At 35.7% G+C, this 15862-nt stretch overlaps 2 protein-coding genes across 2 annotated transcripts in view; one reads left to right on the top strand and one right to left on the bottom strand.

Annotated features, from left to right (window-relative positions):
• Positions 1-14133, top strand: part of KLHDC2 (kelch domain containing 2) — a 49019-nt gene extending 34886 nt beyond the window's left edge. Inside the window, exons 3-13 of the mRNA XM_072629465.1 lie at positions 4094-4211; positions 4899-5014; positions 5253-5334; positions 5665-5748; positions 6410-6490; positions 6564-6622; positions 6912-7021; positions 7483-7555; positions 13343-13430; positions 13515-13567; positions 13751-14133. Of these exons, the coding sequence (XP_072485566.1) occupies positions 4094-4211; positions 4899-5014; positions 5253-5334; positions 5665-5748; positions 6410-6490; positions 6564-6622; positions 6912-7021; positions 7483-7555; positions 13343-13430; positions 13515-13567; positions 13751-13874 (988 nt within the window). The 3' untranslated portion in view covers positions 13875-14133. The remainder of the gene's footprint in view (positions 1-4093; positions 4212-4898; positions 5015-5252; positions 5335-5664; positions 5749-6409; positions 6491-6563; positions 6623-6911; positions 7022-7482; positions 7556-13342; positions 13431-13514; positions 13568-13750) is intronic.
• The window catches only part of NEMF (nuclear export mediator factor), a 60603-nt gene continuing 58862 nt past the window's right edge, over positions 14122-15862 (bottom strand). Inside the window, exons 30-33 of the mRNA XM_072629464.1 lie at positions 15632-15732; positions 15496-15539; positions 15321-15400; positions 14122-15174 (exon numbers count right to left, since the gene is read on the bottom strand). Of these exons, the coding sequence (XP_072485565.1) occupies positions 15097-15174; positions 15321-15400; positions 15496-15539; positions 15632-15732 (303 nt within the window). The 3' untranslated portion in view covers positions 14122-15096. The remainder of the gene's footprint in view (positions 15175-15320; positions 15401-15495; positions 15540-15631; positions 15733-15862) is intronic.

Here is a 15862-nt window from a genome sequence, read left to right as displayed (position 1 = left end):
ATATTCTCTCTTGAAAAGGGTCTCAAGAGTTACATGTAACATCTTTCCATGTAGTACATGTAAAGAGGTGAACTTTAATGAGCTCTTTAAGGCTTCTCTTCCTGTTTACCTTTTCATGTTTCTCTTGATTCTTGTATTTGAAAGTCAGTTTTTCTATTCAGCTCTGGTCTTTTCAACAAGAATCCTTGGAAGTCCTCTTTTTCATTGAAATTCCATTTTTTTCCCTGAAGTATTATGCTGAGTTTTGCTGGGTAGGTAATTCTTGGTTTTAATCCTATTTCCTGTGACCTCTGGAATATCATATTTCAAACCCTTGGATCCCTTAAATCCTGTGTTATCCTGATTGTATTTCCACAATACTTGAATTATTTCTTCCTGAATGCTTGTAATATTTTCTCCTTGAGCTAGGAACTCTGGAATTTGGCTACAATATTCCGAGGAGTTTTCCTTTTGGGATCTCTTTGAGGAAGCAATTTGGGAATTCTTTTCATTTCTATTTTACCCTGTGGTTCTAGAATATAAAGGTAGTTTTCCTTGATAATTTCTTGGAAGATGATATCTAGGCTCTTTTTTTTGATCATGGTTTTCAGGTAGACCAATAATTTTTAAATTATCTTTCCTGGATCTGTCTTCTAGGCCAGTTGTTTTTCCAGTGAGATATTTCACAATGTCTTCTATTTTTTCATTCTTTTGGTTTTGTTTTATAATTTCTTGGTTTCTCATAAAGTCATTAGCTTCCATCTCCTCCATTCTAATTTGTAAAGAACTATTTTCTTCATTGAGCTTTTGAACTTCCTTTTCCATTTGGCCAGTTCTGCTTTTAAAAGCATTCTTGTCCTCATTGGCTTTTTGGACCTCTTTTGCCTTAAGGGGTTAGTCTATTTTTAAAGGCGTTATCTTCAGCATTTTTTGGGGATCTCCTTTAGCAAGCTGTTGACTCACTTTTCCTGATTTTCTTGCATCCCTCTCATTTCTCTTCCCACTTTTTCCTCCACCTCTCTTACTTGATTTTCACAGTTCTTTTTGAGCTCGTCCATGGCCTGAGACCATTGAATATTTTTTTGGAGGCTTTGGATGTAGAAGCGCCGGGACCTTACTGTCTTCCTCTGATTGTATGCTTTGCTCTTCTTCATCTGAAAGGAGGGAAGAATATAACTTTTCACCAAGAAAGTAACCTTCTGTAGTCTTATTTTTTTTTCCCCTTTTTGGGCATTTTCCAAGCCAGTTACTTGACTTGAGTTCTTTGTCAAGTGGAGAGTATAGTACTCTAGGCTTCAGAGGTTTTGTGCAGCTGTATTCTGAGATATTTGTAGGGACCTGTAAGTTCTCAGTTCCTCCAAGGTGGCACAATCAAGGGAGAGGAGTTTACTTGTCTCCTAGCCTGCACTCTAGTCTGTGAACAATCAAAAGCACTCTTTTCTGCCCTGAAACTGCGAGTAGGATTCCCTCTCCATAGCTGCCACCAGCTCCACCATGCCAGCGCTTCTCCTCACCCCAAGACCACCACTCAGGACTGAGACCCAGATCATCTGCTCAATTCCCCCAGGTTCTTCAGGCCAAGAGCTCAAAAAATGGATGCTGTTGCAGCAGTGGCTGCTGCTGCCCTGGGGCTGTACCAGGCTCCCCTCTTGCCCAGGTGAAAGAGCTTTTTTACTGACCTTTGAGGCTATCTTTGGTGTTTGTGGTTTGAGAAATCTGGAAACCATGGCAGTTGCCCTTGATTCAACGCCCTGAAGCCTGCTCCAGTTTGTGCTGTCTGGCCCACGCTGGTCTGCACTCCACTCGGAGCCCAGTGCAATAGATCTTTCTTGGTGGCCTTCCTGGATGTCTTGGGCTGGAAATCTGCTTCACACTGTCATTTTGTGGCTTCTGCTGCTCTAGAATTCTTTTAGAGTCATTTTTTACAAGTATTTTAAGGGCTATGCGGGGAGAGCTAGAGCAGGTAGGTACATCCTTCTACTCTGCCATCTGGACTCTGCCAAGACTTTTTCTTACGGAGTTCATTGATGGCATATTCAATTTCTTTTTCTAAAATTGAGTTATTTAAGTATTATATTTCTTTTTTTCTTAATCTGGGCAATTTATATTTTTGTAAGTATTCATCCATTTCACTTAGATTGTCAGATTTATTGGCAGTTAGACAAAGTAGCTCCTAATTATTGCTTAATTTCCTCTTCATTGGTGGTGAATTCACCCTTGTCATTTTTCAGACTGTTAATTTGGTCTTTATTTTTTAAGTCAAATTAACCAAAGGTTTATCTATTTTACTGTTTTGTTCCTAAAACTAGCTCTTGGTTTTATTTATTAGTTTGATAGTTTTCTTTCGATTTTATTAATCTCTTCTTTGATCTTCAGAATTTCTAATTTGGTATTTGGGGTTTTTAAATTTGTTCTTTCTTTAGGTGTATGCCCAATTCATTGATCTCTTTTCTCTATATATTTTATTCATGTAAGCGTTTAGAGATAGAAAATTTCCTCTAAGAACTGCTTTGGCTACGTAACATAAGTTTTGGCATTTTATATTGTCATTTTTTTGATGAAATTATTGTTTCTATGATTTGTTGTCTGGCCCACTCATTCTTTAGGATTAGATTTAGTTTCCAATGAGTTTTTAGCCTATCTTTCCATGGCCTTTTATTGCATGAAATTTTTATTGCATCATGGTCTAAAAAGGATACATGTAATATTTCTGCCACTGACTTGGGCCCCTGGCCCCCAGCACAAGAAGTTTGGGACAGTTTGAGGCAGTTACAGTCTCCTGTAACCCAGGAAAAAGCTCAACTTTAAAAGTCATGAAATAGGATAAAAAATGAATAAGAAACAGAAAAGATCTCTGACCATTATAAGCTAATACAACAATAGGGAAGATCAAAACAAACTCAGAAGAGGACAACATCAAAATGACTGCATGTGAAGCCTCAAGGAGGGATATGAATTGATCTCAAGCTCAAAAAGTCCTCTTGGAAGCACCCAAACAGGATCTTAAATATCAAGAGAATTAGAAGAAAAATTGGGAAAAGAATTCAATTATGCAAGAGAATTATGAAAAAAAGAATCAACAGCTTGGAAAAAGAAGCACAAAAATTGATTGAAGAAAAAAAACAGTCTTGGCTGGGGCCCTGGTCACTTGCTTTCTACGCAGGGGCCTTATGTACTTGCGGCTTGCCCACTGCACTTGGGGGGGGGGGGGGGCGGGGGGGAGCCTGGCCTAGTTATGCCTGTTGTGCCAGGGTTCCAGAGCTTGCAGTTTGCCTTCTGTGATGAGTTTGGAGGCCTCAGTGCTGCTCTGCTGAGCCAAGACAAAGGGACCTTGGTTGCCAATCTGTGCTGTGGCTAAGAGCCTCTTGCTGACTTGCCAGGACACTATGCTGGATTGTGCTCCCCTTTTATCCAAGTGAGACACACCTTTTCTTGAAGTCCTTCTAACTTATCTTAAGCTGAAAAATTGTTTCACTCAATATTTTGTGGGTTCTGTCATTCCAGAATCAGAATCTGTAGGCTTGATTTAACATTATTTCTGAGAGAAACTGGGGAGAGCTCAGGCGACTGTGTAGCTTTTCTCCACCATATTAGCTCTTCCCCATAAAGCCCATCTTTTAAAAACCAACTTTCCACCATTGTTGCTATATGGCCATACAACATAAGAGACTAGTGGAGAGGCACTTGGTGTGTATGAGCAGGGTGTAGAATACAACCAATGAGGATACTTGAAAAACACGCATAAAAAACATCCTCAGGGAAGGGCCAGAGATGATAGGTATTGCTAGCCAGTGTTACGGGATAGCATCTTAGATACACTTTGTGGTAAGCTTACAGGAGGAGACAGAGAAGGTACATAGGATAGGCAGGCAGAAGTGTACTGAAAACTACATTGTTGGAAGGAACTTCTAATTTGATGAGATCTATTGAATATGAATTGAACTAGATGGCCACTGAAAGGCACTCTCAACTCTAATTATCTAAGTATTTTTTCCTTACTGTAGGGGAAAACATTAGGTTTGAAAAACTGATGTTCCTAAACTTGTTTCCTAATCTATTCTGTCTTCTTTGGAAAGATAGTTATTTAACATTCAGATTTTTTATTTCCCATTAGGACAAAGAAAAATACTGAAGGTGATGTTCCCCCTTCTATGTCAGGGAGTTGTGCTGTTTGTGTAGATAGAGTGCTGTACTTATTTGGTGGACATCATTCAAGAGGCAATACAAACAAGGTTAGTGTTTTCAAGCATTTAAAGTTCTTTTTCCTACTCCTAGAAGCAGTAAGTTTGGGGACACTAGATTTTTTATATTTTCCAAGTAAAGTTAAAGGATTTCTTCCTCTACCACTTTCAAAAACATGTTGGCCAAACATGAAATGTTGCCTTTATTATTTTGGCTGCAAAACATTATATTTTCAGCCAACTTTTTCTTAACTAATAACATATTTGTGTGTTATCTTCTGGCTGACTCAACATTTCTTCTGAAGGTAGTTTTGTTCTTTGTAATTGAATGCTAGTATACCACTCATAACAGGGCACTATACTTGATAAAATGAATAAGTATAAAGGAGTAATTTACCAAGCATTTTCTCCCCAGTTCTGTGAGAGTGTAATAACATGATTTTTTGACACAATTTGGGGAAAAAAGAAACTAGTAGTGCTAAAGTCAATGAAAGGATGATTGTAGTAGGTTGGATAGGATGACAAGATTACAGAGCTTAAATCTGGTAGAGTGTGAGATATGTCTTAGATATAGGGGGGAAAAAGGTTTATTTGTTTGAAGCTGAAATGACAGACTTTTGGTAACCTGCATTACAATACCTGGCTATTCTCCATTGCAAATCTGAGACCGATAATACTGTTCTACAATTGTGTCCAGTTTCTTCTCCCTTAATTGCCTAAATAAATTTTTTTCTGCAGTTCTATATGCTGGACTCAAGGTCTACAGACAGAGTGTTGCAGTGGGTAAGAGTTGATTGCCAAGGAGTTCCCCCATCATCAAAGGACAAACTTGGCGTCTGGGTATATAAAAACAAGTGAGTTAGTAGCATTAGTATATTGTTTATATATAATATTGGTTTACCCATAAGTTTATAATGTGTACTAACTGAATACAAAGTGTTTTACCCTTAAAAACTTAACATTCTCATCTGAGTGAAGTAAATATAAAAAAAGATACCTCATCATCATTTTGAATGTGATACAATAAAATGAATCAACTAGTGAATAAGCTGGTGGTGATAGTTTGTAAAATGTCTTATTTTTATATTACAGGCTAATATTTTTTGGAGGTTATGGGTATTTACCTGAAGATAAACAACTGGGAACTTTTGAGTTTGATGAAACATCTTTTTGGGTAAGTGATTTTTAAATTTATTTGACTCAGTATTAATAACTGTTGAATTAAATTGAATTATTGATAAAATCACCACATATACCCCTTTCCTTCCTTCCATTTCTGGTATGCCTTGTTCATTAATTTATAACTACAAGTATTTATGTTAGCTTATTTATATTAGCTTGTTATGTACTAAGCACTGGGCTAGAGAAAAGGGCAAAACATAGTTTCTTCCCTTAAGGAGCTCATGGTGTGCAATTTAATATGGATAAGTATGTGGAAACCATAAGTTGGGAACTGACCGAATATGACCAAAAGTAGTGAAATTTAAATTTTTATCTTATTTAGAACTCAAATCATCCCAGGGGATGGAATGATCATGTACATGTTTTGGATACTGAAACTTTTACCTGGAGGCAGCCTATAACTACAGTAAGTTTCCTCAGAACACTGAATTAAAATTAGTCTTTTTATTTTGATCACAGTTTTTTTAAAGTGTAAAACTATCTTCTCAGACTAGAAAATGGATTGAAAAAGGATATGAGGTATAATTTTATTTTTTTACTTTTTGGTTATATGATATAATCAATTTTTGCACTTTTTAGGAAGAGGGTAAGTGGTGTGGTTGATTTCTTCAAATTTGATGATCTCCTTTCTGCATACTCATAAGTTAAGATATATAGCACCTTGGTATCCAAGCACTACATTCAAAGTGAATTCATCTGTTTTATAATTCTTATATAACCTATTTTTTTTTGTATTATAAAAAAGTAAGGTTTTAAGAATTCTTTATTAGTTTTTTAATAAAAGGAAATCATAAATTGAGGAGGAATAAATTCCAGTTTACACTAGAGAGTAGTTATATAGTATTTATTATTATTATTAGTTATCATTTATTAGTTATTTAGGCAGTTGGTCTGGTCTTCCTATCCCTGTTAGCACTGATATTGCTAATACTGTTTTCATTTGCTTAGCTTCAGATACAGTTCTGTTGACGTTATTCCTATTCCCAGAAACAGCCACTTTCTACTATCATCTTAGCCTTTAATTAAAGTCTATTAGCAAAGCTTTCCCATGTGATGCTTTTTTGTAGGGTAAATCTCCATCTCCTAGAGCTGCCCATGCCTGTGCTACTGTTGGAAACAAAGGCTTTGTATTTGGAGGCAGATACCGAGTAAGTATATCTTTTCCTAAATTTTGGTTTCCTTTTGGATTATTTAGAGTAACTTTTTTTCCCCCTCCCTCAGGACTCCAGGATGAATGATCTCCATTATCTTAATCTGGATACATGGGAATGGAATGAATTGTAAGTAACACATCACATTAGAAAAGTCCTTCAAAAGAAAAAAAATTTCAGTGTAGATTCATTCCTTATTAAAGGAATAGTACATTATGATTATTCTCAATTTTACCAAAACCAAAGTTTACTCATTGAGGTAAACATGATAGCTAGACTTTTACTAATTAAAAATTTGCTAATGCTAATTCATGCCAATTTATAATTTTGTTGTTGAATTCTGTGTTTGAAGGGAAGTGGGAACAAATGAGAACATTTTTATTATTGTGTTGATTACCGCTATTTTTTACTTTTTCAGAATTCCACAAGGTCTATGCCCAGTTGGTCGTTCGTGGCATTCTTTAACACCAGTTTCTCCAGATCATCTTTTTCTCTTTGGCGGGTTTACCACTGATAAACAACCACTAAGTAAGTTGGTTTGATGCCTTCGACTGAGCAGAACATATGTGCCCCTAACTTCCCACAGGAGGAGAGTATATAAATAAATATAATTTTATCATCTGTGTTACTTTAGAAAGTCCAAAGAGTCCTTTACAAATAGGATTCTCTGCCTCCACTTCTAATAGGTTACAACCAATCTTCCTATTCATATTTTTTGTTTAATTTTCAGAGGGTCTCAAAGTTATAGAGGACGGATGGGATTTAGTTAGCTGTCAGTTCCAATGAAAGTAAAAAATAAAACAACTCATATTTATTTCTACTTCTTCTACCTAACACTGTTCTACTTACACACAAAATGTAATACATTTTTGGAAATGAGTTTCAAATCTCCTCCCTTGGTAAAATTAAAAAGTACAGTTTAACATCACTTCCACATACAACAAAATAATACACTTAAGGGTCTTTTTTCTTTGGCTCTGTGTTATCAGGTGATGCCTGGACTTATTGGATCAATAAGAATGAATGGATACAGTTTAAACACAGCTATGCTGAAAAACCAAGGTATAAGCAAGCAAAAATGATTCATCATCTCTATGCTGAACAAATAATTTGTGCGTGCATAAGTGACTTCTTTGTGTAATAGAGAAAGGGGAGCATGAAGAACTCATAAGTTACAACCTGGGCATCTCAGGTTGGTGATATCCTCATAAAAAATAGGGAAGTTGGAAGGAAGGGAAAAATTTTTAGTTCTGTTTTGGACATTTTGAATTTGAAAAGCTGACAGAATCAAATGCTGAACAACCACTTAGAGAATGGACTTTAAGAGAATTAGGGCTAGATAGCTAAGGTCTGGGAGACATATAGAAATAATTTTATTAGTTAAATCACTAAAGAAGGGAATAGGAAGAATAAGAAGGTGACTCAGGATAGAGCCATGGAGGACAACTACTTTTAGGAAGTGGCAAGTGGACAATAAACTGGTGAAGAAAATTGAGGAAGGGGCAGCTTGGTAGTGTAGTGGATAGGTCCTGGAGTCAGGAAGACCCAACTTAAAATCCAGCCTTATACACTCACTAGCTGTGTGACTTAGCAAGTCTACTTAGCCCTGATTTTCTCCTAAAAAGCAAAAGGAAGAAAAAGAAAATTGAGTAAGGATTAGACAGGAAAACCCAAAGAAAGCAACATAAGGGAATATAAAGAATAGCCAGGAAGGGGGGGTGTCAGCAGTATCTAAAGCTGTAGAGATATTAAGGAAGATTAGAACTGAGAAAATTTTAAGATGATAACATTTAAGATAGGACTTCTGGAGACAGAGTGATTGTAGTAGTTGGGGAATGAAAAGGAAGAGAAATGTGAAACAGTAGCTTGAGGGAATGTTTAGAGTAAATGTTAATGACTGAACTGGAAAGGGTTAAGTAAACAGGTATTAAGTTGAACAGATCTGTGAGGATTTTTTGTTAGCTTTGTTGTTGATGTGATCAATCATGCTAATAGTTTTCCTAATATTGAACCAGTCCTGCATTCCTGGTATGAATCCTACCTGATCATAATGTATTAATCTCGTGATAAGATGCTGTTATTTGTTTTGCTAAAATCTTATTTAAAATTTTTGCATCTATATTCATTAGGGAAATTGGTTTATAATTTTCTTTCTCTGTTTTGTCTCTTCCTGGTTTGGGTCTCAAAACCATATTTGTATCATAGAAAGAATTTGGGAGGACTCCTTCCCCAATTTTCAAAAATAGTCTATGTTGTACTGGAATTAACTGTTTTTTAAATGTTTGATAGAATTCACTTGTGAATCCATCTGGCCCTGGAGACTTTTTCCTAGGGAGTTCATTGATGGCTTGTTCAATTTGTTTTTCTGAGATGGGGTTGTTTAAGTATTCAGCTTCCTCTGTGAGGATTTTTTATGCATTCTGGTCTCATGGCACAAAGAAGTAGATTCAAGTCTTAGAAATAGACCATTTTGGAACCCCTCTTATATATAGAAGTAGAGATCAGTGTTAGGCAGCGTTCCTAATTCTGCTCCTTTATATACAGAGGAAATCAGTGTTGAAGTCCACATAGTTTTAAAGGCACTCATAGACTGATTTTCACATTCTTCAAGAGAATATAAAGGATCAGACAGTGGAGAAAACATCAGTATCAGCCTGCACATCTCATGTCTGTTAGCTCCTGTGTTCACTGATTTACAGATTCTTTGTTGATTAGAAAGCATTTTAGGTAACTGACCTCTATCCAACTTCCCTTTGGTGCCCCTCAGGCATATGTCAAGTTTAATGATCACAGAGAAGTTACTTCCATGGATGATGTCCTGTACAAAACTCAAATGGAACCATGACACCAGAAAAAGACATTCTTAGCAACCTGACTAATTAGATGGACTCTGTTTCTGGTCTGGAGTCTGTCATCTCTGTATTTTTTTTCTTCCTTTTTTCTTCCTATGTGGCATTCTTTCACTCTAACCTTCTGACAATTTTGAGATTTCCTGTCATGCACTTGAGATGCTTTTCCCCCCACTGAAACCTCACTTTCATTCCTTTCAAGAATAGTAACCCACTTCCCCAATTGATAAATGGTCAAAGGATATGAACAGGCAATTTTCAGAGGAAGAAATTAAAGATATCTATAATCATATGAAAAAATGCTCTAAATCACTATTGATTAGAGAGATGCAAATCAAAACAACTCTGAGGTACCACATCACACCTATAAGATTGGCAAACATGACAGAACAAGAAAATGATAAATGCTGGAGAGGATGTGGGAGAGTTGGAACACTAATTCATTGTTGGTGGAGCTGCGAGCACATCCAACCATTCTGGAGAGCAATTTGGAACTATGCCCAAAGGGCTACAAAAATGTGTATACCCTTTGACCCAGCAATATTGCTACTAGGACTATATCCCCAAGAGATCAAAAAAATGGAAAAGGGTCCCACATATACAAAAATATTTATAGCAGCACTCTATGTAGTTGCCAAAAACTGGAAGTCAAGGGGATGTCCATCAATTGGGGAATGGCTGAATAAATTATGGTATATGAATGTAATGGAGTACTATTGTGCCATAAGAAATGATGAACAAGAAGACTTCAGAGAGGCCTGGAAGGACTTATATGACCTGATGCTGAGTGAAAGGAGCAGAACCAGGAGAACTTTGTGCACAGCAATGACCACAGTGTGAGAGAGTTTTTTCTGGTAGACTTGGAATTTTGTAATAACGCAAGAACTTCTTATTAAAAAAAAAAAATCCCAATGGTGGTTTTCAAGGCAAAATGCCTTCCACACTCAGAGAAAGAATTATGGAAGTCATTCACAAAATGTAGCAGATCATGTTTGTGTATGTGTATGTGTTTGTGTATCATGTTTGGATTTGTTATATGATTTCTTTCATTTATTTTAGTCTGACTACATAGCATGACTATAGTGAAAATATACTCAATAGGAAAGTATATGTAGAACCTATACAGAATTGTATGCAGTCGTGGGGAGGGAGGGGGGTAGTGGAGGGTAGGTGTGGGGGGGATAAAATCTCAATTGTATGGCAGTGATTGTTAAACATTAAAAAAAAAAAAAACAACACAACATAGGTTTCTCTAAAAAAAAAAAAAAAAAGAATAGTAACCCACTAACCTTAAGTGTTCCACAGGGCTCTCTGGTCTTTAGTCAGTCAAAGCATTTATGAGGCACAATGTCTTGTTCTGGTAATACAGAGAGGCAAAAGTCCCTGCCCTCAGTGAACTCACAATCTAATGGGGGAGGCAACTTGCAGACAACTATATACCAAGAAGATACAGACAGAAATTATAACTAAGAGAGGTCTGGAAAGGTTTCCTGCAAAAAGTGGGAGAGAGAGAGGGAGTGAGTGAGTGTTTTTGGAAGTTTTTAGGGAGGCAGAATGCTAACTTCATTCCTCTGCCTTGGCTCTGCTCCCTACAATACCTTTACTTTTACTTATCTGTTCTTTTTGCCTTGCTATGATTACTATCTTCCTTTTCCTTCTAGTTGAATTATGTCCTTCCTCTTTAATTATCCTTAATCTTACTCCAACTGTGTCTCACAGAATCTTAAAAGTAGATTCTGGACCATTTACAGAGAGAAGTCACCGTAGTATCGTCAGATGAAGTATCTTCAGAGACTTTCCTGCACAAAACTGACTAGCTTCTGAATTAGGTGGGCATCTAGGAAAAATGACTTAGGGAATAGCAGTGAAATGATGGACAGTCATGAAATGTTTGTAGGGTATTCTGGCGAGTGGGGAAGGAAGCCTTCATACATGTATTAAATGCCTTTTGGTTTTAATGCCTAATGTTTTAGAAAAACACTATTTAACATCACATGAAATTATCAGCTTTGAATAGAGCAATATCATCATGTCTTTTGGAATCAGGGCTTCCTAAGTTCAAATTCTACATCTGAGATGCAGGCATCTGGTAGATGTAGTTTCTTTCACAGGCTCTATCCCTCACCTCAAAATGGAATGGTATCATTTCTGTGGCTAATTATTAACTTTGCTTTCTAAAAACTTAAGTTTCTGAAGGAAAAGGTGTCGTTTGCAAGCATAGTGTCATCCTCACTCCTCACTCTTCCTGTTGGAATAATTGATTTTTTTCCAGAAAGGTAACTTGAAATGCTTATCATTCTTGGCTCTGGAGTGTTTTCCTTCCTATTAACAGGTTGGGTTTTAAAAAATGCTACAATATATATTTATAGTGAATTTCCAATTAGCTATTCAGCAAGGCCAAGTTATCACAGATATGATATTAGGCTTATATATCCAGTTCTATTAATTGGCTATGTCACTTTGGGCAAATGAAAAACTGAATGTTTTCTTATAAGTAAAATGGGGATATCTTGTAAAATGTAAAATGGCTGGACTATGTCTACATATGTATGAAAAAGACTTGAGATTTATTCAGCAGAACAGGCATTAGGAATTCACAGAACCTATTATTGGATTCTAGAAATAGTTGAGACCATATCTCAGTTTTAAATAGAGAACCCTTTTTTTCAAAATGATCATTGTTCCTCCTCCTCCCCAAAGTTGCTTAACCAAAACAATCACTTTATACAAACTTTTACTACCTAAGAAAGGTTGAGAGCTTGAAATGGGACTTTTTTCATAAATAAATTTGTCTCATAATTATGTGCATTAAGCACTATTGCCCATATATAATAAATTATACAGGCCTCAGGTATTTGATTGGTCCACTATATTTTTTCTGCCTCTCTAAGGTTAATGTCCTTATTTGCCTAAATAAGTAATGGTGGTATAATTCAGAATTTGAAAAAATACTAATAGAAAAGATGGGTTCTAGTAAGATGGCATTTTTCTTTTGAAAGATTTTTCTAAAACTTCAGATGTCATCCATAATTCATTTTATTCCCATGTGTGGCAATTAAAATAGTTCGTAAAGTTTCTCATTTTAGTTTAATGAACATTTCTTAAACGTTGTGAGGTACTGGGGATACAAGGACAAATTCAGAACTATATCTCCTTGAGCTAGCTTGTAATCTGCTAGGATGAGACAGAAATAAGTAAATACCAGGCAGTTTGAGGGGGGAGAAGGTTTACTTAGGAGGTGACACCTGAACTGAGTCTTGGAAGATAGGAGATATAAGGAGGAAAAGGAGGGTACAGTATTCTAGGCTGAGGAGACAGTTCATAAGGAGATGTAATGTGGAGTTGAGGAAACATTAAGTCCAGTTTGTTTGGAAAATAGAATGGGTGATATGAAATGTATATAAGCATAGGTGGAAACGTTGATGGCTTTTATACATTAGGCCAAGGAGTTTTTAAGGTATGTTTTCCAACAACAGTCTGACATGGATTGTCCCGTGCCTTAAGTTTATTTTGACAGCTGTGTGGAGGAGAAGCCCCTGCCTTTGAAAGGAGATTATTGCAACAGTGTAGAAACATTGAAAAGAAAGATGTGGAAATAGAACTGCCAAGAATTGGCATCTTTACCAGATAAAGAGATAGCCTGATGTGGTTTCAACCTGATAGGTGCAATTTATATTTTTATGTATATATCACATATACCTAAGATACTAACCAAATGGATACCATTCAAGCTATCTCTGACACCAAAACTTTGAAAGGGGAAAAACTGGTCACCTAATTTATGTATATAATACAGAGATGTATATCTTTATAATGGACCAATTTTTAAAAAATTTTTATCCTCTGGTTTTGGTGTGAAATGAATATAGCCATTAGGGAGGGGGAAGCTTTCTTCACCTTCCCTACTCAACAATATCGTGGGGAGGAGGTGGAAAGACTGCTAATCCGCAGAAGGGAAGGCATTTGTTTTTTTAACGTGAAATTTTTTGTTACCGTGCAGGTTATGGCATACAGCTTGTGCAAGTGATGAAGGGGAAGTGATTGTTTTTGGTGGGTGTGCTAACAACTTGCTTGCCCAGCACAAAGCAGTAAGTATAGTTTTATTTATTAAAGATGATTTTTTTTACTTCTGAATTTCATAGACTAAAAAAACTTTTTTTAATCTCTCTTAGGCTCACAGTAATGAAATACTTGTGTTTTCAGTACAACCAAAGTCGCTTGTAAGGTAACCTAAGTGGGGAAAAATGCTGTTTTTAACTGGTTAACTTGTTAATTTCCTGTAAATCATGAGGGAGGGGGCTAACAACAAACATCACTTATAAACTATAATTTTTCTATTTAATTTCATTTTTTGTAATTTTTTAAAATTCAAAGTACTTTAAAACCATGTTTTTTTTCTCTTTTTCAGGCTAAGCCTAGAAGCAGTCATTTGCTTTAAAGACTTATTAGCCAGCTCATGGAACTGCCTTCCAAAGCACTTACTTCACAGTGTGACTCAGAGGTTTGGTAGTAACAATACATCTGGATCATAAGATTCTCTGCAGGTCATGCCTACAATAAATCTTGCATGGACAAGCAAAATTCTAAAAGGTGTAATTAATTTCACCAAGTGTGACATCATCTGTAAGCAGCGTTGTTGTAAGCTTTTTTGGCTTAAGTTTGCATGTGAATGGCCTAGAGAACTTATTTTTGTGTCTGAAGATATTTGCAATAAATGTATTTAATGCAAATGATTTTCTTCTATTAGAGCAAAAAGAAATAAACATACTGGACAAAAAGTCCAAGAATGGCTATCACATATTCTTATTTAATACTCTGAATAGAGCTGACACTTTACAGAATCATGTTAGGAAAGCTTACAACTAGAGAAAAGGTAAAATAATTTAATTGGAATTTTGACATTCATAAATGGAGAAAGGAAATGGTAGACTATGAACACCCATTTAGTATACAATTATATCATAATTCTCCTGAGATAGTTTAAATGTCAACTGAAAAAACCTTAAGCGTTTCTTGGGTTCTAAGACTTAGTTGCAGAAGAAACTATTATAGAGGTTTTTATATAAATTTCTAATGAAATCCTTTCTCTCCCCTCCCCCCACATTACTTTCTTTTACTAAGAACTGAGAATACTAATTTATTATCTTCTGACCTGAACAACGGAATCCCAAAAGGTTGGAAAGGCTATATCTAATTCTGGGAAGGGAGCAAAGACAGTTTTAGTCATTGTAGTTCCTGAGTAGTACAAATACCAGCATGCTGTAGATACCTTAACTTGATACAAACCAATGGATGTGGGTGGCACAAGGTAGTTGAAGGGATGGGGGCAGGTGAGGGCAGAAAGAACTGAATCGTAGTCAATCATTTTTTTTTTATAAACACATTCATAGCTTACACCAACAGGAATTCCAGAAGTGATTGGAGAAGGGAAAACTGTATATAGATACCCAATTACAGTACACATCAATTAATTATTAATATCAGGAGAAAAACTGATCCAAGTAGGTCTGCAGCATATATACTATCTCAGTATTTCAACATGAAATGAAGGTTCTCTTCACATTAATTTAGGTGAATAGGTGCATATATAGTGCTGTACAAAATTTTATATAAAGTTACAATTAAGATATTGGGATTTTTTTTTCCACTTGAAATGGGGAAAAAGTTATTTTGTAGAATGCATAGTATAACCTATTTACCTAAGACACTTTTAGCATTTGAGTACCTTTCAAAATATATTATTTTTTTGTCTTATTATTTCTTCTTTGCATTGAGCAGATTGGGTGCAGATACTTTGACTTTTCCAGGAATATTTCTTGATAAATCCGTGTCCTAAAAAATACAAACGTATTGAGTACCTTCATGTTTTTCAAGTTATAGACATTAAACATATTTATAATCACTGTTTTAACTCTAACTTGACTGTATCAGAGCCACAGGTTATATTAGAGGTCCAAAGACTATGAAAGAAAACTTACCTTTACACTACGAAATAAATCTTTTTCTCTTGCTGTTGCTTCTTTTGAATGCATGAAAATATTCAAGGCAGTTTTAGCAGCTAGGAACAGAAAAGAAGAAAATATTGAACTGGGTTGCATTCATTTCACCATCTTCTTTAAAACTAAACTTACAAGGATTAGAGGACAATAATACCTTTTCCTTTTTTCTGGACTCCAGGAGTAAGTTTCACTTTGTATCTTTAAAAAGAAATTGCATATATCATTAAATTATGAAGCAATTAATGAGGCATACTTCTGTTGTTGACTTGAATAGTCTAGTGATGACTTACTTATAGTTGGTCATGGTGGTATATGGGGCACATATTGGTATAGCAAAAAGCAAAACATCTTCAGAATGGGGTTGTCCTGTCAAAGAGTCCAAGAGGTTCTCCTAGAAAGCAAAAATTATTTTGAAATGGGACCCTTTATATTAGAAAAAGAAAATTCAAATACAGTTTATTTAAATTAATGCGTCAAAATGTGTTTATCTCCTTTCAGTCCTTTTATGTTGTTAATTTAGC

This window comes from Notamacropus eugenii, chromosome 1, assembly GCF_028372415.1.
Source record: "Notamacropus eugenii isolate mMacEug1 chromosome 1, mMacEug1.pri_v2, whole genome shotgun sequence".
In the NCBI taxonomy this organism is placed as follows: Eukaryota; Metazoa; Chordata; class Mammalia; order Diprotodontia; family Macropodidae; genus Notamacropus; species Notamacropus eugenii.
Note: the sequence above shows the minus strand (reverse complement) of the source record. Positions and strands in the feature narration are given on the sequence as shown.